The sequence below is a fragment of the Protopterus annectens genome, chromosome 7.part1 (assembly GCF_019279795.1).
Source record: "Protopterus annectens isolate FY-2018-M chromosome 7.part1, PAN1.0, whole genome shotgun sequence".
Classification (NCBI taxonomy): domain Eukaryota; kingdom Metazoa; phylum Chordata; order Ceratodontiformes; family Protopteridae; genus Protopterus; species Protopterus annectens.
Genome location: NC_056740.1, coordinates 143,254,056 through 143,276,850, shown reverse-complemented (window position 1 = coordinate 143,276,850; position 22,795 = coordinate 143,254,056). Strand labels below are relative to the sequence as shown.

The window sequence follows — 22,795 nt, the reverse complement described above, 5'->3', positions numbered from 1 at the left end:
GAGCAGGACTTGCTAGTATCAATGACTACAATTTCTTCTTTGATTCCAAAATGCATTATGATTGTAGGTTTTTACCCTAAAAACCTGCCAAAGTACTGGTAAATGCATACTGGTGAGAACCGTTACACTTCTGATGTGCTCTCCTCAAGAAGAAAAATGTAACATCCTGTTAGTTCCAGCAGTAGCAGAGATTGGTGTTAGAGAAAGGCCCCTTCTCCCTTTTGTACTGGCCACTAGTTCTCTAACCATGTCTGAGTGGAAAAACTGAAATATCTTGGGAACATGTGCAGCTAACAACAAAATCAAAATAAAGATATACAAGTGCCCAACTGAAGAAAAAGAAATGCTTTAATTAGTCCTGCAGCCCAGTTATCTTCACTCCCATAAATGCTGCTACTCCTGATGGCATCAACTGTATTATTTTTTTGGGGAGTTAAATGCAGACTGTACTCAAGTGGTCCACAGAAGGCGGCTTTACAAGATTCGGCACAAAATATAGGTAACAGTGGAAGTGATAAAATGAAATAACATTTTTTTTTCTCAGAAACTTGATAACTGTATATAAAATAAATTTCTCAGTGCTTCAGGAAAAATCGAAATTTTCAAGAGAAGAGTTTTTACACAGCTCACAAGCATTACAAACCCCCCCCCCCCAAAAAAAAAACATTAGCTATGACCATGTAACATGGACAACACAGTCAAACTGCATCCAATAAAAACAGTATGCAAGACCCAATTCTATTATTTTTCATCAAAATTGCTAGCAGTTCATTCACATCATTACATTTCAAACAGTAAAACTTCAGGCAGTGGACAAACGTCTGCACATTGCTGATGGCTGCTTCAGATCAAACGGCACAACCTACTAATCAATACAGTTAAAAAAGCTGCACATAAAGACACATTCTACTTACAGAGAAGTACTGGAGTGCTGGTATGCAAAATCTCTTAACACATGATAGCTCAACGATATTGAGACACATTCTACTTACAGAGAAGTACTGGAGTGCTGTTATGCAAAATCTCTTTACACATGATAGCTCAACGATATTGTAAATGAGGAACAACATTTCACTTTAAAGACCATGAAATCAAAAATGCTACTAAATGTCAGTCTTTGTTGTGTCAAAAAGCTTTATCGTTTCATTTGATGCCAGTAATACAACAGCTCAAAGGATGGTGGTCTCCTGAAAATATAAGTGATATTCAAATCTCTGGTCATTGGGATCGCTACAACTAGCTCTCTATGCAAACCTAAAACTTTGTGGACTTTCATAGCTTTTGAAATGCCATACACTCGCAGCTAACTTTAAAGCCACAACAATATGAATACATTACACAATGTAATTTCAAATGACGTATGGTAAAAACAAAGAATCAAAATTTGTTTGGAAAGAGTTGCACATTTGGGAAATAGCTGCTTTCTAGATTGTGACTCAAGATTCTTTTTTTTTTTTTTATAGCTAGCACAACTGAGAAGTTTAAAGGTCAAGTGATATTACAAATACTTAAAACTAGAAGGTACTGCAACCAATGCAGCAGTACATTTTAGTAATAAAAAGTCTAACAAATAGGTTCATAGATTAGTACTAGGCTAAGTGCTCTTGTGAGCCATTTTAAGCCTAAACCCTGCACCTTGTGTCTGTAAGGTAAACTCCGTAACCATTAAGCCAACCTAACACAATGGGTTCTTTAGTTACCAACAAAGTGAAAATGTACAAACATACATCTGAACCTCTTAGCACAATAAATCTGTAGAAAGCTTAAAATAACGTAGGGACAATGGCCCAAAAATAGGGACACATTTTAAATATTGTGCTTCTAAACTTAGAAAGTTGATAGAATAAAAGCATGTGTGTTCTAACACTCATCCATCTACCTATGTAAATGAATAAACTACTGGAAACTTCACCAAGGTGTCATTATTCCCACATGGAGGGTATCAGGGAGACTTGAGTCTCATAGATTTGATAGCTAAAGTGATTTTATCTGAACTAATCCTTTATACTCTGTTAGTCCTGTCACACTCTGGGTCACAGGTGGGATATCAGACTTCGCTCAATCCCTTTGGACTACCTCTGTTTTTTGACTGAAGGTTAGAGGATGGCTGTGCTTCATTGCAGTCTGATCTAAGAATACAGCTCACTACAGCTGGACAGATATTATAAAGTCAAGCCACTTCCCTGTGTGTACGGTACAGCAGGATAAATCATAGGTACATACTATGGGGCCACACATTCTTTCAGAACAAGAGGCAGTACAGTACTGTTGGCCTAAAAAGCAATTTCTTACCAGAATATGCTGTAACTTACTGTATTTAGGAATATCCAATTGCAGGTTAGGCCCCAATGGAATCTAATCAGCAGAACTCAGAAGGAAACGTGCACATTACCATCCTGTTTGCAGCACAAACAGGCTGGTAGTCACAGAGTTTAGGTTTCCACCCTTGTGAATTAGAAATATTTTAAAATTGATAACAAAGCAATTCAACAGAAAGAGACACACAATAACAATCGACTTTCAGGAGGTGTTTCTTACTAGAGCCAAAGACCTTAGTTGCTTTATACCACAACGCAGAGAAAATGAAGAGGGAGCATGGCCAATTGCACAATGGTATTGACATGGGAATATTTAACACCCATGGAACTTTGTGAGGGATTTACAACACAGCCTTGACAGATCTATACCTTCCTTAGATGTCACTGTGCACTATTACAACACGACACAAGGTTCTACACTCTAAAATGCCTAAATTCCAGGACAAAAAAACTTGCTGATGTCAATAGCACCAAGGAAAGCAATCCACCGTGAAAGTTTCAACTGGACATTAATGTCAGTTTTATTCATACAAAACTCAGATCTTTAAATGGAAAATGGGATATTTCAGATAAAAGTTTTGGCAAGAACCATCCTTAAACTAAAATTCTAAAAGTGGTTATGCAATTAGAGTGGGAGGTGTTGACAAGAATCAGTTTCAATTTGAAAGTCTGACTCTGTCTATATAATATATAGAATTTCTCATTTTTCAAATGGCAATCCGTATCACTTAAAATACTTCAAAATACTGGAAGTGAAACAAATTAAAGCTTTCTATGTTAAGACTAAACTAAAACAGAATCACCTACTGGAAAAGGAGAAATGAAAATGGGAGAGATAAAGTGATATATTGGTGAAGCAAATTGACACAATTTATATATTTCTAGGCCAAAGTAAATTAAAACAGAATCATCGATAGGAAAAAGGGGCCACAATAAGGCTATAGTCTAAATGGTATCCTTTGTACTACTGAACAGCAGAAAGAATGTAGAATCAACTCCACCCCACATATGAAATCTGTCAGACTGTAATCATCATAGACACTTGCACAAGTCTGTTCACAATGGCCTACTGCCCTATCAAGTGTACTGTGAAGCACAAACTTGCTCCACTGAACAGAAACACAAACTATGACATTTTAAGGTCCATATTATATGGATGGGCCATTTTAAAAAGTTCTGTTTAATAAAAAAATGATAAAGTTAAACTTACTGGTGCTAGGCTTAAAATGGACATGATACTGATCAATACTAAATGTGCGATTCAGAGACTAAGATATTCTGGGAATTTCTCCTTACCTTGAGATAAGCAATCTCAAAGTATATGCAAGTAGCAAGCTTGCTGAGGATGGGGGTGAGACTAGAACACTGGAAAAGAGATTCAATGCTGTACTTCAGTACAGACACCATCATAAATCTCAAGATGAAATTATAAAATGTGATCACCAAACCATGTTAACACACAGCAAGTTTAAATGGTGATGAATGGCTTTGCTGGGCACTGCTGAAGATTTCTAGAAGAGTAAAACTTACCACCGGACTATTCTCAAGCAGGACTCACCCCCAGACACCAAAAGGGTTTAAAAACAATACCCAATTAATTTGAGCCGAGAGAAATCCTCCAAACACTACATCTTGTGCTCCTTTGATGACATTCAAAAGTGTTATTTCCCACATGGGGAAGGAGAACAAAGGACTAGCCACAAACAAACAGCTTCTCATCCTAAATGACCAGACTAGATTAAAATACTTGAAAAATTCTAGAGCAAATAAAACTGCTGGGAAAAAGTTTCTAAATTCATATGCAAAAACCTAGGCCTTTCTTAAAACTCATTTGCTCCTTTCACTTGGTCTCTGGTTAAATGAACACTCATTGCAAAACAAATTTCTTTGGTCAAGAAATAAACACTCGAGACATTTTTTCCCCCTAGAATATATGATTTTTGAGAAGGAAACAAAAGACAAAAGGTGTGTGCATGTCTAGGATGAATGACCATTAATGAAAACTTTAACCACAGGAGGTCAAGTCATGCCAACCAGTATAAATTATAAACCCCTTCACAGTGAAAGATATTCCGAAAGGATCATCCTAGAAAGCTATTTGAGCTAGCATCTATTCACAGAAAACGCAATCAGTTCACATGGTCATGCCACAATCGTAATGGCTGCTTTTCTGTCCACAGAGTTCCAAAAAATAAATTTTTACTAGATTTCAATACAAGGAAAGGGTAAACAAGTCCTTACTTCGTAAAATTACCATTACCGTGACATATTTGGGCGGTATCTGTCACCTTCCTTGTCTTAGAGAGTATAAATTTCCCATGATGCTCACTTTAAACATACAGCTTCAGAAACCATTCTCTTGAAAATTTGATACAAACACTTCGCCTTCTATTTGTGTCATTGTTTTTCCATAACCTTTGGAGACAAGTGTCTCCATTTATTTGTATTAGCTAGACTCCTCCTCTTTGGCTGTACTGGTGTCTGTGGTGGTCACTGTTGCAACTTCATCCTGCTTGTTATTTTCATCTTCATCCTCTTGGGGATACAGCTCTGGGTACCTCTGCATGCATTCCTGCATGGCCCGGAACTGCTCTAAACAATCAGAGCCTTTTACCTCCTCTGTGCTGTAGTGGAAACAAGAAAAAGCAGCTTTGAACTGTTCCCCACAAGGGCCACTAGCCATCCCACCAAGGCAGGGGCAGTTCCAGTTAATGTCCCCATTAGGCAGTATTAATCCTAAAGAGAAAAAAAAACACAAAAGTACCATTAGCCATTGGTCAACAAATGCTTTCTGCTCCCCCTCTCTCTCTCTGAAAATAGAAATAAACATTTAAGAAAATACCATCACCAAACTCTGTGGACAGTTAGCCCAGGCCTAAAACTGCCATTAGCTCTCAGTGCTCCACTAAAAGCTTGCACTTCTGAATAAGTCAGAAGAAATTTTTCTCAAAAAAAGGTCTAGAAATGTACAGTTATCCAATTTCTTTATAATATCTGCAAGATAAAAAAGTACAATAGTATAAATAAATTTACCATTACAGCAGACATTCTTGTTGCCTTAGCAATCTAGGTCCTACCCTTGCCACCAGCTATACTGAAGAGGGTCCTGCTCCTGTGGGTGGAACCAACTTGAAATTCTTTTCCACTTGCATAAATATGATTTTCTAGTAACCTTTTTTTTTACATCCTTTAGTACCTGCTGCAAATCCACAGAAAAAAAGTGGATAAGTGGAATCAAAATTCTATCATTCAGACAGTCGCCTTCAACACACACACACACACACACACACACACACACACACACACACACACACACACACACACACACACACACACACACACAAAATCAGGAACCTAAGAGGAGCTCAACAGAAAATATGTTCAACAGTACAAATCTTTACAGAACTTTTTTGTCTAGAGTAAATGGAGGCAAGAGCCCTGAAATAATAATGCTAGGAAACAAAAATAAATTATTTATACAAGGATATATACCATCTCACAATGTCAAAATAAAAGGAAATGCAAGAAGAATAATGCGGGCTTGAGGAAGGGGTGACTACTGCAACAGTGACCTACTGTTATGGTAAATAAACATACACAACTGCAGTATTTTCAACATACAGATCACTTGCGAAGTTGTCCAAGTTATCAGGGTAGATTATCATAGCTTAGAAACCAAGACAGAAGCATAATAAATTAAAACTCTGAGCCCCTGGAGAATAGTCTGAGCAAAGCATATTGTAAACCTGGAAAAGGAACCCAGTTTATAATGCTTTGCAAAGGTGTGTACAGAGAACCAAATTGCTGCTTCTAGAGTGGCTCTCTTTCCAGAAAGGCACCAAAGAAGCCAAAACCCTTCTGGAATGGGCCTTAACCCTGCCTGGAAGTGGCTTAATGAAACAGCATGAGATAACCATTTGGAAATAGTCAGCTCTGACACAGCTTGTCTCCTGTGAAGGTAAAAGGAAAGGACAAACAGCTAATTAGCTGTCCTGAAGGCTTGAGTTTTGTTTAGGTAGCATTTGAGCTGCCTGTGGATAAGTATCTTTTCTCCCTTGTTCTTGGATCAAGAAAAATACAGGGAGATTAATAATCTATCTTAAAGTAAACTCAGACTGCTTTAGGTGTAAAAGGAGGATTACTGATCAAAGAAACCCTGTCCTTTTGAAAAACTGTAAGATTGATTCACAGTGTTTATAATTCAGATACTCTTCTAGCAGAAGTCAGAACAGTTTTCCATATTAAAAACCTCAATTCAGCCTGATAATCTAGTTCAAATGGAAAAAGTAAGCTTTTCAAGCATAAAGTTAAATACCCCCATTTCATCCAGGAACAAGGAGGTCATAACTTCCCTGTACTCCTCCCTTATCAGACCCATTAGAGTACAATGCCCCCTTCGGCATGTACCTTGCCAAGCACATGCAGCAGTTGGAAAGACCACAGAAGTTCCTGACCAGGAAAATCAAGGGTCTCAAACAACTATCCTATACAGATAGGCTAAATGCCCTGTCCCTCTACTCACAGTCTCATACAGACTGCTCAGAGGTGACCTGTGTCTGGCATACAAGGCCATTTCAGACACAGCCTTGATGGAGTTGCTGCATATCCATAAAATAAACTCCACTCACACAAACCCACATGCAAGGCCTTAACCTTGTGACATTACTAGAACTTGTTAGCGGGATAGATTTGTGTCCCAAAGATTCCCGTCTGTGGAACAGACTCCCTCTCCATATCAAGCCCTCTAAGAACCTGGACGACTGGATGGGAAACAGAAAATATACCCCTGGGATCCCATGTTTGTCACTGCTGGACAGGGAAACAGGTGTGGACTTTGAGGGAACATGGGCAAAATTTTTTGGCTAGGCTTATAAGGGTCTTCGGGCCAACAGTCTAGTATCATCCGATGAACCTATGGTGCAGCAACCGGTTTCCTAGGTATATATGCAACACTCCAGCAGTTTTTGCACCTCCTTTAATACTTGCTGAATGTCTGCAGAAAAAAAATGGTGTCTAAAGGGAATCCAAATTCTACTAACCCAAGAGGGTAGATGAGCAGCCTTTAGGTTGGGCTGTATCAAACAACCCTTTTCTTTGTGTTAGCAAACCCAGTCTGTGGAGAAGACTGCGGTAATTACCTGTGGCCAAACTGAAAAGAAGGGAGAACCACTGTTGCCTCAACCAAAAGGTAATTACTTCCTGAATTTTTGACAAGCTCCTCTAAAAGTTTTACAAGAACCCTGGACATCAGTAGAAAGGGAGGAAAAGCATAATGGAACACTCCCATCAATGAGAATGACAGTCTTCCAGGCCTGTATGCAAGGAGCCCTGGAGAAGAATTTCTTTGGCTGTCTGCTCTGGCAAGAGGCAAATAGATCTACTAGAGGTGCTCCTTACAACTGGACTACTACTTGGAAGACCCCAGGGGGGAAAAAAACAAAACAAAAAAAAAAAACATTTCCCTGGATGGGAGTCTGTCCTGTTTCTGCATAATTTGTCTACAATCAAGTTTTGCTCTGAATAAATGTACAAGGCCTGAAGAGTCAAACTGAGCTGATGCTCCATCTCCCAGGCTATCATAGCAAGTCAAAGACAGTATGATCTGGTTATCACCCTGTTTATGTACCACATCTCGGCAATGCTGTCTGTGTAAACCTGCAGAGGCCCTAGATAGCAGAGACAAATTAAGGTTTTCCAAGTGCTGATCATGGCCAACATCTCTCTGACATTTATATGTTTCTGTCTGTCACGAGAGCTCCACTGACTTTGCAGTTTCACCCCTTTGAAAACTGCAACCCCAGCAAGGTCTGAAGCATATGTAGTGACAGACTGGAAAGGGGCAGAAGGCAAAGTAGGAGACCTGGATTGCAAGAGCTCTAGTTAACTCACCTTTTTTGTAAATCCCAAAACAGGGATTTGAAAAAAGATCAAGGATGAAGATGCAGAGTCCAGAATGACCTGCGGGACTACTGGATCTTAATCATGTGGAGTCTGGCCAAGACGAGCATGAAACTTATTGATGCCATGTAATCCAATACCCTGAGAAAAACCCTTGCAGATACTGGGCTTTGAGGTATGAAACTCAGGAAAAACTCTTTCTACTTTGCCTGGTGGAATAGGGGATCTTCTTGGGGCAGAATAAGAAATATAATGTGAGACTTCAAGTTGATTTGAATATCCAGACTGAGAAAGACTGCGAACAACTGCTAAAAACTTGACAGCTGGGGAAAGAGTTTGCAAAGATAAGAATCATCCAGCTATGAAAATAATAAAGCAATGAAGTCTGCAGTAAGCAACTACTGGTGTTAGACACTTTGTAAATATCCTTTGTGCAGTGGAAAGTCCAAAGAGTAAGACAGAGACTTGATAATGCAAACCACACATAGACAATCTTTAAAAAATGGCTAAAGAGTTTGGCAATGGGAATGTGATAAGCATCCTTTTTAAGGGTAGTTTTACCATAAAAGCTAGAGGTGGGATAAGACGTAAAGGCAGGCAAAAAAATAGAAAGGAAAGCTCCAACACAGGCCTCCAGAATCCTTCTTTCTTTGGTACCAAAAACTCCAATAAAAACCTTTGCCCACAGGAAGGGGACACTGGTTTTATTGCTCCTTGACCAAGCATCTGTTGCTGGATGGAAGGAAACCAGATGACTTGGGTCACAGGTAAAGGAGGAATTCCCTGATATCACGGGAGGGATTCCCCAATGCCAAGTATACCCTTGCTGAATAACATTTAAACTCATTTGTATGTCACAACATGGTACCAGAGTAGCAGGATGAAAGTCTCAGGTATATGGAGAGGTTGCCACGTTGGAAATGGGGAAGCCTTAGCAGGCAAACAGTCATGATGGCAGGGAAGGCTGTCCTTGATTTTTGGAGGCTTTTCCTTTCATTTTGGATCTTCCTTACTATTGCTTTTAAAATGCTGCTTATTTACACCTTGCTGCTTAAATTGATTACTGAAAGAGGGGGCCAAGGAGGAAAAGGGGGGGTGGATTCTTATTAGTCTTGAAAAAGAAGGGCTAAAAATTCTGAGCAACTCCTTGAATCAACATTCCTCTTTCATTACACTTCATAAGCATCTCAAGTATAGAAGGGCCAAAGAGAATTCCCTTATCTAAGAGAGACTTTAAAATTTCAGTTATTACTTCTTCAGAAAGACTGAGAATTAAGTCAAGTCAGTCTTCAATACTGATCTAAACTCAGCAGCACTAGAGGAGGAACTGGCAACACCATAAGCACACCTTAAAATGCACTTAGTAACTTTGAGAAGCAGATGCATTCTAAGATTTTTTTCCCATCCGAAGAAGGGTTAAGCAAGGATTCCATGTTCTTAAAAGATGGAGCAAAAACTTTCAGCATTCAAGATTTTGAAACCGCAAAACTCATATGCTAAATTACTACAGGAATAAATTTTATTCTCCAACTTACCCAAAGCTTTTCCATCCATGTCATAGGAAAGGGATTAGCAGCACTAATATGTTTTGCACATTTTGAAAACAGAAGTCACAACGAGTCTGCTCTATTATTAAAAAACAAATGCTTAGGAATCCGAAATATCCTAATAAAAACTATCAGACTTCAGAGGATCAGGGAGTTGACTATCGGGTAAGCTAACACTAGTGAAAAAAAAACACAAACATTCTCTAAAGCAGACCACACAGGAACAGCCGCAGAAACTGGCATGTCCAACTCTAACAATTCAGAATACATTTTCTCTGCTACAAGTATTTCATTCTGCTCCCTATTTTAGCTGGGATAAAGTTTCTGAAAAGGATAAACCTTCCGAAAGGAAATCTAAACCATTCTTTCCTCAGAATCAGTGTGTTCAAATGGTGAAGAAATTCCTGAGGTGCACCTGTCCTCCTACAACACCTGCTCTTCTGACTGAAAATCCACATCAAATGAAAGTGAACTATTTTCTTTTGCTTGCCTGAAGAAACATTAGGCAGGAAAACTGCACTCGAGTTCCTTAGCAAATTTCAGCAAGTTTTTCCTGCTCATGGAAATAGTAACAGAAGACTGGAAAGCTTTACCATTTTCTTCCTGGTGGTCTCACTGGAAAAGGATTCAACAGGCGTACCATTTCCCAGTGTGAGTTCCCCATCCCAGCTAAGGTAAAACCTTCTTTTATGTATTCTTTTCCTTAAGGCTGATATGAATGGTGCTCCCTTGCCCACTGAGGGCATAGCTACAGGCACAGAGAACGTGACTGTCCCCCAGTCTTTGTTCGCTGCAGGTGTTGCACCCCAGTCTTTGTTCGCTGCAGGTGTTGCACCAAAGGGACCGAGGGAAAAGATGAGCAGTTTGATAAACAAGTGGGAACAGCAGAGTCACCAACCAGTGTCCAAGGCGAAATAAGAGCTAGTCTTGACACCTGAAGATTATTTTGCAGATTTTTTTTTTCTTGTAAACAGGGGAAGGTAAAACCATGGAGACCAGATGTTGCTCCATGGTAAGCCAGGAAAGAGACCTTGAAAATGGATGCAAGAACATGAACAAGTCACTAAAGGGTAGAGAACAAGAGTGAATGAGTTAAGTAAACTACTGGCAGTCCCCCGTTAGCACAAAATACTGCCCCAAAAACACAAACATGTTGTGACTAAACTTCATCAAAAATTAAACTGTTCCACAGAATACAACTCCCTCAACTATCACTAGGGAACAGGTCCTTAATGCTTTCGCCAAGACCAAGAACACTGCATCAATGGGCCCAGACAATATCTCAGGATGCTTCTAAATAGCATGAAACATGACCAACCATGGTCTCTGGAATTACTATTTAACTGTAGCCTCCAAACAGGCTTTGTGCCTCATGAACTGAGAAAAGCAACAGTCATCCCTCTGCAGAAAGGTGGGCAATCTACTACCCCGGAAACTACAGACCCACAAATTTCACTAGTCTTACATGTAAAGTCATGGAAATGATCAATAGAGATACAGTAAACCTCCAGACAGTGGACCCAACCCAGTTTGGTTTAGTCAAGGGCAGATCATGCCTACTCAACCTGGTGGACTTCTTTGTGAAGGTACCCAAAGCATTGGATAAGGAAAATGGTTCACATTGCCTACCTTAACCTGGCCAATGCATTTGACATAACACCCCCATTTCTGCATTGTTGTCAAACTCAAGAGGTTAGGTACAAACAGTATGTCACCTGGTGGCTAGCCAACTGGCTCAGAGACAGGACCCAGAAAATTAGAATTAGGGAGTCCACCTCTACAAAGAGGCCAGTCACAAGTGAAGTCCTTCAGGGATAATCCTTGGACCGCTCCTTTTTGGCATTTACTTCTCTGAAGTAAATGGCTAACTAAATTTGCAGATGATTGTACATTAAGAGCGGTCATTGAATCTCACACAGACAAATATTATCCAGGAGGAGCTGACACAGACAAACAAATGGTGTCAGAGCCATGGACTAAAACTAAATGCAAGAAATGCATAACAGCATCCTTTGAAATCATCCACCCCTAGTAACTATCATACTGAGAAACACACCCCTTAGGGTTGACACAGCAGTCACGGACTTAGGGACACACACAGATACTAATCCAGCCTTTGACCATCACGTGTCTACAATAGTGAGGAAATCACTCTATGTTGCACAACTTATAAACAAAGGTATGGCATCTAAGTCCAAGGAAGTCATTGTTCCACTGTATTCAGCATTCATCAGACCTATCATGGAGTACAATGCCCCCTTTGGTATGCACCTAACCAGCCATATCCAACAACTGGAACATCTGCAAAGGTTCCCCACCAAAAAAAATACAGGGCATAAGTAAAATGTCCTATGCAGACTGCTTCAAGGCCCCATCCCTGGATTCTGTCTCCTACAGGCTTTTGAGGTGAGATCTATGCCTGGCATACAAGGCATTGTCACACCCCACTCTGATGGACCTCCTGCATACCCACAAAACAAACAGCACCAGAATTATCCATTCTAAAGACTTAAGCCTTGCCTGTAACACAAATTGGACCTGCTGGAGAGACAGGTATGTATCCCAGAGAATACCCTGTCTATGGAACAGGCTTCCCCCATCCATGTAAAGCAGAGTTCCTCCCTAACCTAACTCAATTGCAACTTTTGTACAATTGGATGGGGAACAGGAAATTCATCCCTGGTTTGGCACCTATGTCTCTAATGGACAGAGGCAACCTGTAAATATTTTATCTCCCAAACCCCTGCTTACACTTACCAAGGGTATCAGAACTCGTCAGAGATTTGGGATGCATAGCTAGGTCTTAAAAAGGTCCTTGTGGTTGTTAGCCTAGTAAACACCTACAAACCTATGAAGTAGTAGTTCACAAATGTATATCAACTCCCTTAAAATTAGAGGACTATTAATTATACCACCATGCCACCCATTTTTGAAAAAAAAAATCTACTGCTACACGACAACCTTTTTGTTTCAATAAGCAACTTAAAAATCTATGTACATTAAAACCCAGAGTTATAGCCCAAGATGGTGCCATGGATGGATAAAGCCCTATGACAGTGGTGACTCACATCCAATTAGTGACTTGAGTGCTTGATGGCAATGGGAGGGAGGATAGCTATGCCTAATCTACTGGGGGAAGGAAAGTGCTTGGAGGAGATATCACAATGCCATGGAGCTCATAACAAGCCAGTATGAGCATGTGGGATATCCAAGAGAGTCCATCTGAAGGGTCTCCTATTGGGAATACCCTGAAGTTACTCTTAATTATCTACCTAGGTGGAAAATGGAAGCCAGTATGCTGGGAGGGGCAACAGGGGTAGTGATGGTTGACCAGCTGCTGTGTTCCATTTCTCTTAATCAGACTCTTCAGTCCCCAGGTATCACTAATCAACACCATAAGAAGTTTGCTAATCTGATAAACTGGGTTCCACCCAGCAGGAGCAAATGGGAATTCTGAAGGATGTGTAGGCTTGGAAACATGGATAATTGCTAGAGGGGTACTTCAGGCCAGGAAAGGAGGGATGACAGCATAAAATAAAAAATAAAAAAATAAACAAACAAACCAAAGGAGAGTTTTACATATATTGTGTTCTGGACTGCAGTACTGGAAAAACACACCACCTCTCCATACAACAGGCAAGTGTTAAATCAAAAAACTTACATACTAGCTGATCACAGACAGGGTTCTCCCTGGTGGGTGGAAAATATGGGTACATTTTTTGCACCTTCTCAGAGTGTTCTTATGGCACCTGTACAGGAGGTTAAAATGCTGTTTTGCTCTGAGAATTCCCATTTCTTGATGAACACTTAAATGAGGGTGGGGGGTTACAACTTACAAAACACGGTACCAAAAAAAAAAGAGAAACCAGCAAGAAAAACAAACAGGCTCAGGATATCCAAAAAACCGAATGCTCCGATGTCAATGATGTATTCTTAACGCAAAAATTTATTGAAGTTTAAACAAACAGCGTTTTCTCTACCTACAAATGTGGTAGCTTCTTCAGAGGACAAATAGGATAAAACAGTGCAAGTTACGCTTACAAATACAAAAGGTTTGGCGCCAAAATGCAAATATAAAACTTTTCAAGATTGAGAAAAAACACGTCACTTCCCTGTTCTAGCAAGCAAACAAAAGAAACACAACATCACACAACAGCAAGCAGGGAAGCGGTCTCGCAATCTAATAAAAACTCTTAAAGAAATCTTTTTTACATCATTTTTAAAAATGACAATGTAAATAATGCGTATAACTGGCATTATGCCTTTTTGAGTATAAAAATACACTGTAAATAGTACACTTAGGAAGAAATACCTAGAATTACTAAACTAAGTAAACACAAAATGTGGCTACAAAAATTTTTTTTTGTTATTAAAAAATGTAATCACTTTAGTAACTAAGAATACTACTTAAAATAAAATAAAAATAGGACAGTTGATGTGTTAAAAAATATATATAAATCAAATTATATTTAAAAACAGTTATCTAAAGAATAATAAACATTAATGCAAACTCTGAAGACATTTAACCCTATTAAGTAACTAATAAAAAGTATGTTTTTAATACAGTCAATAAACATACAACATATATACATAAATTTTTGCGTTAAGAATACACCATTGACATCGGAGCATTTGTTTTTTTGGATATCCTGAGCTTACAAAACACAGTAAGTGATAAAAGTGTTTGAAATACACTTGAATCCCATTGCATCAGGTGATGCAACTGAAGCAACTTAAGCAAGAGGAAATGGACAGAGTAAGAAATCCACTGCAGACTGTCTCTCGATTAAAGATAAACTAATGGTGTGAACACTAAAAAGCTTGTTTCATTCCACTCTAATGTTCTACATGCTGCTTAACAAAATAACATATGGAAACAAAGCGCTGTACACTGGCTCACTGGTAACATTTCTGCATTACAGTTACAGTCATACAGCTATGTGAATTCTGCAAGCCCCCTCCCTCAGACGCACATGGCACAGAGACACTGCAAGTACTTTATTCCCTGTAATTTTCTCTAACTAAAAAAGCTGGTTGAACCGTCTGTTCAAAACCATGTATGTATGTATTTAATAAAACACATTCACATATACATTTGTGCTGATCCTTGCTCCTGTGGCCTGCATCATGGCTGAAAATTGTCTGCACACATGCCTACTCAATAAATAAAAAGTACAGTTTTGTACCTACCATAAATGTAGATGTCCGATAGGAATGCATCTGCAGTCCTTACAAATGGGTTGTCCTGTCATCAGGCAGCCCTTCGGTCGGCCGGATTCCAAAGTCTGGGTCTGGCCTCGGCTGGTGTCGCACTTCGCCCGACGTCATAGCTGCAGTTATTCAGGTATAAAGGCATCAGCCGACGCCATCTTCCTCAGTGTTTCTTGCCCCAGATGCCAGGTGCCCTCTAGGAAGGCTAAATTTGGACAAATGCCAATGATTCCAAATAGTAGAGAGCAAACACAAAAAATAAGCATGTATGTACATATATACAAACAAATACACCATAATAGATTCCCCCAGCTAGCTATAAGATGGGCAAATACCCTAGGAGTACCACAGAGGGGAAGGCGGGTGGGTAATCCTGACTGCAGATGCATTCCTATCGGACATCTACATTTATGGTAGGTACAAAACTGTACTATGTCCTTCAAGGATGCATCTGCAGTCCTTACAAATGGGTAGAATACCATAGCCAAACTGGGGGAGGAGGAAAAAGGAAGTTATGGTGTAGTTAAGATCCCTTGCAAAACAGCAGTGGCAAAACCTGCTCGGGATCTAGAGTATAAAGGTAAATTATAATGCTTGGCAAATGTATGCACGGAGCTCCAAGTAGCAGCCTCTAAAATGTCCTTGGTAGCCACTCCTCGTAGGAAAGCTGTGGTAGTGGCTGTAGCCCTTGTAGAGTGAGGCCTGATGTTTTCTGGAGTTTTCTTTCCATGGTAGGAGTAACAAAATCTGATACAATTTCCTATCCACTTGGAAATAGTCTGTTTTGAAATTGCCAGGTTTTTCCAGCTGAAAGACAGGGAGTCCACCTTCCAAGCAAGTGGGTGGTACGTCCTTGTGCAGAATTTCTGTAGCTGGTGATTGTGTGGGGATGCAAATAAGTCTATTTCTGGGAGTCCCCATTTTCTTGTAATGGTTTTGAAGATGTCCGGATGCAGCATCCATTCGTGGGCATCCGTGGTAGTCCTGCTCAATATGTCTGCTAGAATGTTTTCTTTTCCTGGTACAAAAATTGCTTGTAACTGAATGTTGTAGCTCAGGGCCACATTCCAGAGGTCCAGTGCCATCCGGCATAGAGGGTACGAATGTGTGCCTCCCTGTTTGTTGATGTACCACATAACTGTGGTGTTGTCTGTCCTTATCATCAATTGACCTTGTCGGAGAAATGGTCTGAATGTCTGAATTGCCAGCTTTACTGCCAGCATTTCCTTTAGGTTTATGTGTAGGTGCAGCTGGTCTGGAGTCCGTAAACCTTGAATGCACTTGTCCAGCATGTGGGCCCCCCAACCGAGGTCCGAGGTGTCCGTCGTGATGGTCTGGCTTGGCTGAGTGTTGTGGAAGGGCAATCCTGTGTTTGCCTGACAGGCCTGAGCCCACCATAGGAATTCTTGTTTCAGGCATGGAATTATTGGAATTTGAGTTTCTAGGCTGTGCTTGTGTTGAGACCATAAATTCCTTAGGTACCACTGTAACTTTCTCATATGCAGTCTGGCATGTGGAACCAATATTATGCAGGATGCCATGAAGCCCAAGGCTTGCAGGACTTTTCTTGCTGTTAGATGGTCCTGCTTTGTTAATGCCAAAATGTAGAGAGGTAGTTGCTTCTGTTTTTCTACTGTTAGGAATGCCATTTGTTTTGATGTGTCTAGCTCTGCATTGACCTTTTTATATTGACTGTATATCCCAGGGCTTGTAGTAGGTAAATGACCCTTTGTAAGTCTTCTGCTAGCTTGTTTTTGTTGTCCGCTTGTATCAGGCAGTCATCCAGGTAAGGGTAGATTTGGATTCCCTGAAGCCTGCAATGAGCAATTACTGATGCCAGGCATTTCGTGAACACTCTGGGCGCAGTAGATAAGCCAAAGGGCAATGCTGAGAATTGATAATGCTCTGATCCTGCAAGAAATCTGAGGTATCTTCTGCAATTTGGTCGTATGGGGACGTGCAGGTATGCCTCCTTGAGATCTAGAGTTACCAGCCAAGACTCCTTGCCCAGCATGGGAAGAAGCTGCTGTAGAGTCAGCATTTTGAATTTTGGAACAATGAGGAATGTGTTTAAAGCGGACAGGTCGAGAATAGGTCTCCATTTGCTCCCTTTTCTTGGTACCAGGAAGAGTCTGGAGTACAATCCCTTTCCTTGTTCCATAGATGGTACCTTTTCCACAGCTCTCATCCTTAATAATTGAGATATTTGTTTTAGAGCTTCTGCCTTTTGATTTGGAGGTAGGTTTGGCATTCCTCTCTTCCCTGGTAGAGTATGGAAGTGAAACCTGTAACCTTGGTCTATTGTCTGCAAAATCCACTTGTCTCTTGTGATGTAATGCCAGTTTGTTGAAAATAAGGCTAGCTTCCCGCCTAAGGGTGCTTCTAGTTGTTCCCTGGTAGGCGGTGCCAGAGCCAAGTCACTGTGATTGACCTGTAGTTGCAGTGGTGGCTGTGTCTGTGGCTGTACCTCGCTGGTTGTTGCCTTGCCACTGGCGTCCCCTGTAGGCACCCCTGGAATGGCTTCTGCCTCTTGAATGCCTATTCCTGCCTCTCTGAGTTCTGGAGGATGTTTGGACAGATTTTGCCTTCTCTTCCATCTTCTTCAGCACTTGTTGTGCAGGAGAGCCAAACAAATTGATCTTATCCATAGGAGCATCTAATAGTTTTGATTTGACATGGTCTAGTAAGGCCTGTTCTTTTAACCATGCATGCCTTCCGATAACTGTGCCAGTCATGGCTGATCTAAAGGAAGCCTCCAGTGCATCATAGCCGCATTTTAAGGAATGGTTACTGACTTGCTGAATGTTATGTACCATTTCCTGCACAGATTTTTTGTCTAATGTTTCATCCGAGGACAATTTTTTGGTTAACTGGTCTAGCATAAATTCTTGATACTGTTATCATGTGAAATTGACAGTTCAAGGCCCTAGCTGAAAGAGTAGCAGAAGTGTAAACTTTTTTACCCCATCTCTCTAAGGATCTGGATTCCCTTTCAGAGGGGGTTTTTGGCAGAGGTAGCTGCTACAGCCTTAGGTCCTTGGGAGATAGTCTCGGGATCTGCAAAAGGAGCCTTATACAAGTGGTAATGTGTGTCCGGGACCCTGTAGTATCTATCGGGTTTAGCAGGGGCCGGAGGTAGAGAATCAGGAGCAGTACAAGCATCATTAAATGCATCATCTACAACAGAAAGAACTGGAGGTATGGCTAAAGGCCTATGTTGTGGTAAATGCAGAAAAGTTCTAAGCCTTTTTCTGGAATCTGAAAAATCCTGGCCCTGCAACTGAAATTGTTCCCTCATAGCATTCAAGGTTTCCCCAAAACAAAATTCCTCAGGCGGAGAGGCAGAAGGGATGGACTCTTCAGCATCAGAGTCTTCATAAGGGGAGTAAGGAGCCACTGGAGGGTCTGTATCATTTGAATCATCAGAGGAATCATCTGTAGACACTGGCTCAGGGGGCTCTGCTCTAGGCCTCTTCTCTGGAGGCGGGTGAGAGGCCCTGTCTGGTTGAGGTTGGGATCCTCGGATTAAAGAAATGAGATCCTCTGCTAAACTAAGCATTTGTGAACTAGAGCTAGGCCTGTGAGAGGGGGTCTTAGCAGGCACAGATTTAGTAGCTTTAGCTGCTTTAGCCCTGGCAAAGGCCTTAATGGACATGGCTGCAGGTGGCCTAGCAGCTGCACGTGCAGGGGTTGAAATATCCAAGGGAATAGTGTCTGATAATTCCTGAGAAACTGCAACAGCAGGTGGGATTTCAGAAGCCGATTCCACGAGGTTGGAAGAGGCCTCGGTAGAAGGTAAGTTTTCGGCTGAAGGAAGAACCGCTTGCTCTGTTTCAGCCGAAACCGAGACACTAGCGGTTGGCTTAACCGCGGTTTCGGCCGAAACCGCAGACCGCGAGTGTCGGTCCTTTTCCTTGCGTTTTTTAGATATTTGCGAAGTCAGAGGATCCGACGGCATAATATAAGCAAAATCGGAACGAAAACTCCTCAGCAAATTCCGACCGACGTCTAAGCGTCCGCCGGTTAAAAGAAGCACAGGCTAGACAAGCTGCGACGTCGTGGTCTGGGCCTAGACAAGGTAAGCAGTAAGAGTGGAAATCTTTATGAGGTATTTGTTTCCCACAAGTTAAACAGTTATTCACTTTTTCTGACATCGGTTGAGGCAAGAAAGAGTCCCCAACGGGGTACTTAGCTTTTTAGAAGTCTTCGGTAGTAGTATTCGGTAGTAATCTCTGGTTCTGACCGACCGGCACTTGCGAACAGCTTCTGCTTCGGGCGCCACGCGGCAAGAAAGACTGAGGAAGATGGCGTCGGCTGATGCCTTTATACCCGAATAACTGCAGCTATGACGTCGGGTGAATTGCGAGGCCAGACCCAGACTTTGGAATCCGGCCGACCGAAGGGCTGCCTGACGACAGGACAACCCATTTGTAAGGACTGCAGATGCATCCTTGAAGGACATCTTGTTATGCATGAGGTTCTGTACAGGAAGAGACATGATACCAAATCATCTTCAAACATGGTGGTGGTACTGTGATGGTCTGGGGTTGCTTTGCTGCTTCTGGATCTGGATGACTTGCTGTGACTGATGGAACCATGAAGTCTGCTCTCTACCAAAAAATCCTGAAGGTGAATGTCCAGCCATCAGTTTGTGACCTCAAGCTGAAGCGCATTTGGGTTCTGGAGCAGGACAGTGATACAAAACACACCAGCAAGTCCACCTCTGAATGGCTTAACAAAAAAAAGTTAAGTACTCACCATAACATTCCATCTGAGAAGTTGTACTTCATTTGTCTTCAACGTGTGGGTTACGGATCAGACTCAGATCTGAGCTGGCAATTTCACAAGCATCTGCTCCAAGCTCCTCCCCCTACCCATAATACACCACCATCTTCCTTCCCTCAGATCGAGTTTGCCATCCCATAAAACCAGGAACCCGATCCAACAAACCTTATTTCATCAATTTTCTCAACTAGAGCCGCAAAAGCATACTATGCTACATAATAAGCCAGCAGGTTCAGGGAAGGAGGGGGGGATGGTTGAAGACAAATGAAGTACAACTACTCAGATGGAATGTTATGTCGAGTACATAACTTCTTTATCTGAAGTAGTTGACTTCATTTGGTCTTCAAACTGTGGGAGAGAGTCTCCAGCTACCTATATAACCTTGGGTGGCCCTCGTGGAAGGATATTCCGAAGCACCGGACAGCCAAAATATGCCCGGCCTCTAGATACAAAATCCAACTTATAATGGGAAATAAAAGTAGGAGACGAGGACCAAGTAGCCGCAGAAAATGTATCATCCAAGGACACCCTGGACCAGAAGGCCGCTTAAGTAGCCATAGACCTGGTAGAATGGGCTCTAACTTGACCTGGAGGAGACAAACCCTTGTCTTTGTACACTTGAGAAATCCACTAAGCAATGGTCACCTTGGAAATGGGTTTACCCAAAAACAGTTTAGAGAAAGACACAAACAACTGGTCAGACCTTCGAAAAGACTTTGTTCTGTGTAAATAAAAATGTAGTGGTCTATGAACATCTAACAAATGCAACTTGTATTCACCTTTATTTTTGAAATTTGGAAAGAAAACAGGTAAAATGATAGTCTGATTGATGTTTGCCTCAGAGGCCACTTTGGGAAGAAACGAGAGATTGTTACAAAGAGAAACCCTGCCCTTGTGGAAAACCACGTACGGGACCTTGACGGACAATGTCGGGTGGTTCGAATTTTTGGCTTGTTCCTAGACCCTCCTAGCCGAGGTGATAGCCACTAAAAAGGCAGTCTTCCAGGACAGAAATTTAAGGTCTACTGTTACAGCCGGTTCAAAAGGAGGTGCAACCAGCGCTTGCAATACCAAGGTAAGGTCCCATGGAGGAGTGGGATCTTTGACCGGGGAACACAAGAGAAAGCTACCTTTTGTGATAAAGACTTTGCACAATCTGGAAGAAGCCAAAAGAACTCATTTTCACCAACGTGGAAACTGGAAATGGCAGCAAGTTGTACCTCACTATTGAAGAACAAGCCCCCTGTTGAAAAATGTTTGCCAAACATTCAAGAATAGCTGGAATTGGTACGGAGAAGGGATCAAAGTTTCTCCGAGAGCCCCAGATGGAAAAACTCTTCCATTTGCTACGGTAGATTTTTCTAGTGGAGGATTTAAGAGCTGCCACTAGAATGGACTTGATAGAAGACAAACTGGGAGTCCTGGCAATTAGGGGAACTGTAGCAGCCAAGCTGTGAGCTTGATACTGTCCAGATTTGGAAGAGGTACCCCTGAAGGATGAGATATGAGATCCGGGCGGGGATACAAAATCCAAGGAGGAACTAGAAGATGAAACCAGAGGAAGGGAAACCAAACCTGGCGGGCCAAAACGGGGCAATGAGAATGACTTTGCTCCCCAGTTGAAGCGCTTTCTGTACACACTTTGGGACAAGAGGTAATGGGGGATAAGCATAAAGAAGACCGGGGGGGCAAGCCTGGATGACAGCATCTCTGGGGGATTACCCCAGCGGGGGATTCAGAGTGAAGAACTCACTGCACTTCGTGTTGGAAGGAGATGCGAAGAGATCGCAGCAAGGCTGACCCCACTTTAGAAAGAACTGCTATGCTACTGAAGGATTCAGAGACCACTTGTAAGGCATCAGGATAGAACGGCTTGTCAGGCAGAATGCTGGACCATCCCAGAATGTGCGTTGCTACCAGAAAGCGAATGGAGGAGATCACCCATTCCCAAACTCTCATGGCCTTGCGACAAAGGGGGTAGGATCTGGTCCCTCCCTGTTTGTTGATGTACCAGACCACAGACATGTTGTCTGAGCTGCAATAGTTCCCAGAGGAAGAAAGGCTTGAAGGGCCTGCAATGCTAAAGGACCGCTCATCTCTAGAACACGGATATGCAAACTGGTCTCGATCGGGGACCACAGGCCTTGGACTGTCTTTCCCAAGCAATGTTCCCCCCACCCTAGCTGGGAGGCGTATGTGGTCAGTGTGGCTTGGGCCAGGGCTGCAACAAATGGACGTCCCTCGAGTATGTCCAGAGAATGCATCCACCAAAGGAGAGATGACCTGCAAGCTTTGCTTATTTGTATCGGATGCATCAGTGGAAGATCCAGTATAGACCATTGTACTGCAAGAGTCCACTGTAGTACTCGCATGTGCAGACAAGCACATGGAAGAAGTGTAATCGTGGCCACCATAGAGCAGAGGGCTCGCAACACTGCCTCCGCTGGTGGTAGATACAAGTGAAAAATAATAGCAACATGCATTCATAGATTTCAAATTATGTCTGAAGTTAGGAAAACTTTTGTCTGCAAGGTGTCTATCCGCACTCCGATGAACTCTATGACTTGGACAGGGTGTAGACGAGATTTGGCAATGTTGACTAATACCCAGATGATCTGCTAGATGCAGGAAATAGTCCCTGGCCTGACAAAGTAGACACTTGGTGGAAGCAGCAAGGAGCAAATCGTTCAGGTACGGAAAGACCTGAAATCCCTGAAGCCTCAACTGAGCCGCTACCACTGGCATAACCTTGGTGAACACCCTGGGAGCTGTGGTGAGACCAAAGGGTAGAGCTTGAAACTGATAATGGATTGGCCCCTAGCCGGAAGCAAATGAACCTCCTGGAGCTTCTGTGCATGTTTATGTGATAGTAAGCATCCTGGAGGTCTAACTAGCACATCCAGTCCCTTTCTTGCAAGTAAGGCAGGATAGACTGTAACGTGACCATCCAAAACATTTTTTGGCACCAAAAAGAACCATAATAGATGCCCGATCTGGACTGATCTCAGGGGATGGGTTCGATGGCCTTGGAGGGCA

General features: G+C 41.9%; 1 protein-coding gene across 1 annotated transcript in view; it reads right to left on the bottom strand.

Annotated features, from left to right (window-relative positions):
* Positions 1-330: 330 nt before the first annotated feature.
* Positions 331-22,795, bottom strand: part of CHCHD4 (coiled-coil-helix-coiled-coil-helix domain containing 4) — a 133,170-nt gene continuing 110,705 nt past the window's right edge. Inside the window, exon 3 of the mRNA XM_044078602.1 lies at positions 331-5,054. Coding sequence (XP_043934537.1) covers positions 4,765-5,054 — 290 coding nt within the window. The 3' untranslated portion in view covers positions 331-4,764. The remainder of the gene's footprint in view (positions 5,055-22,795) is intronic.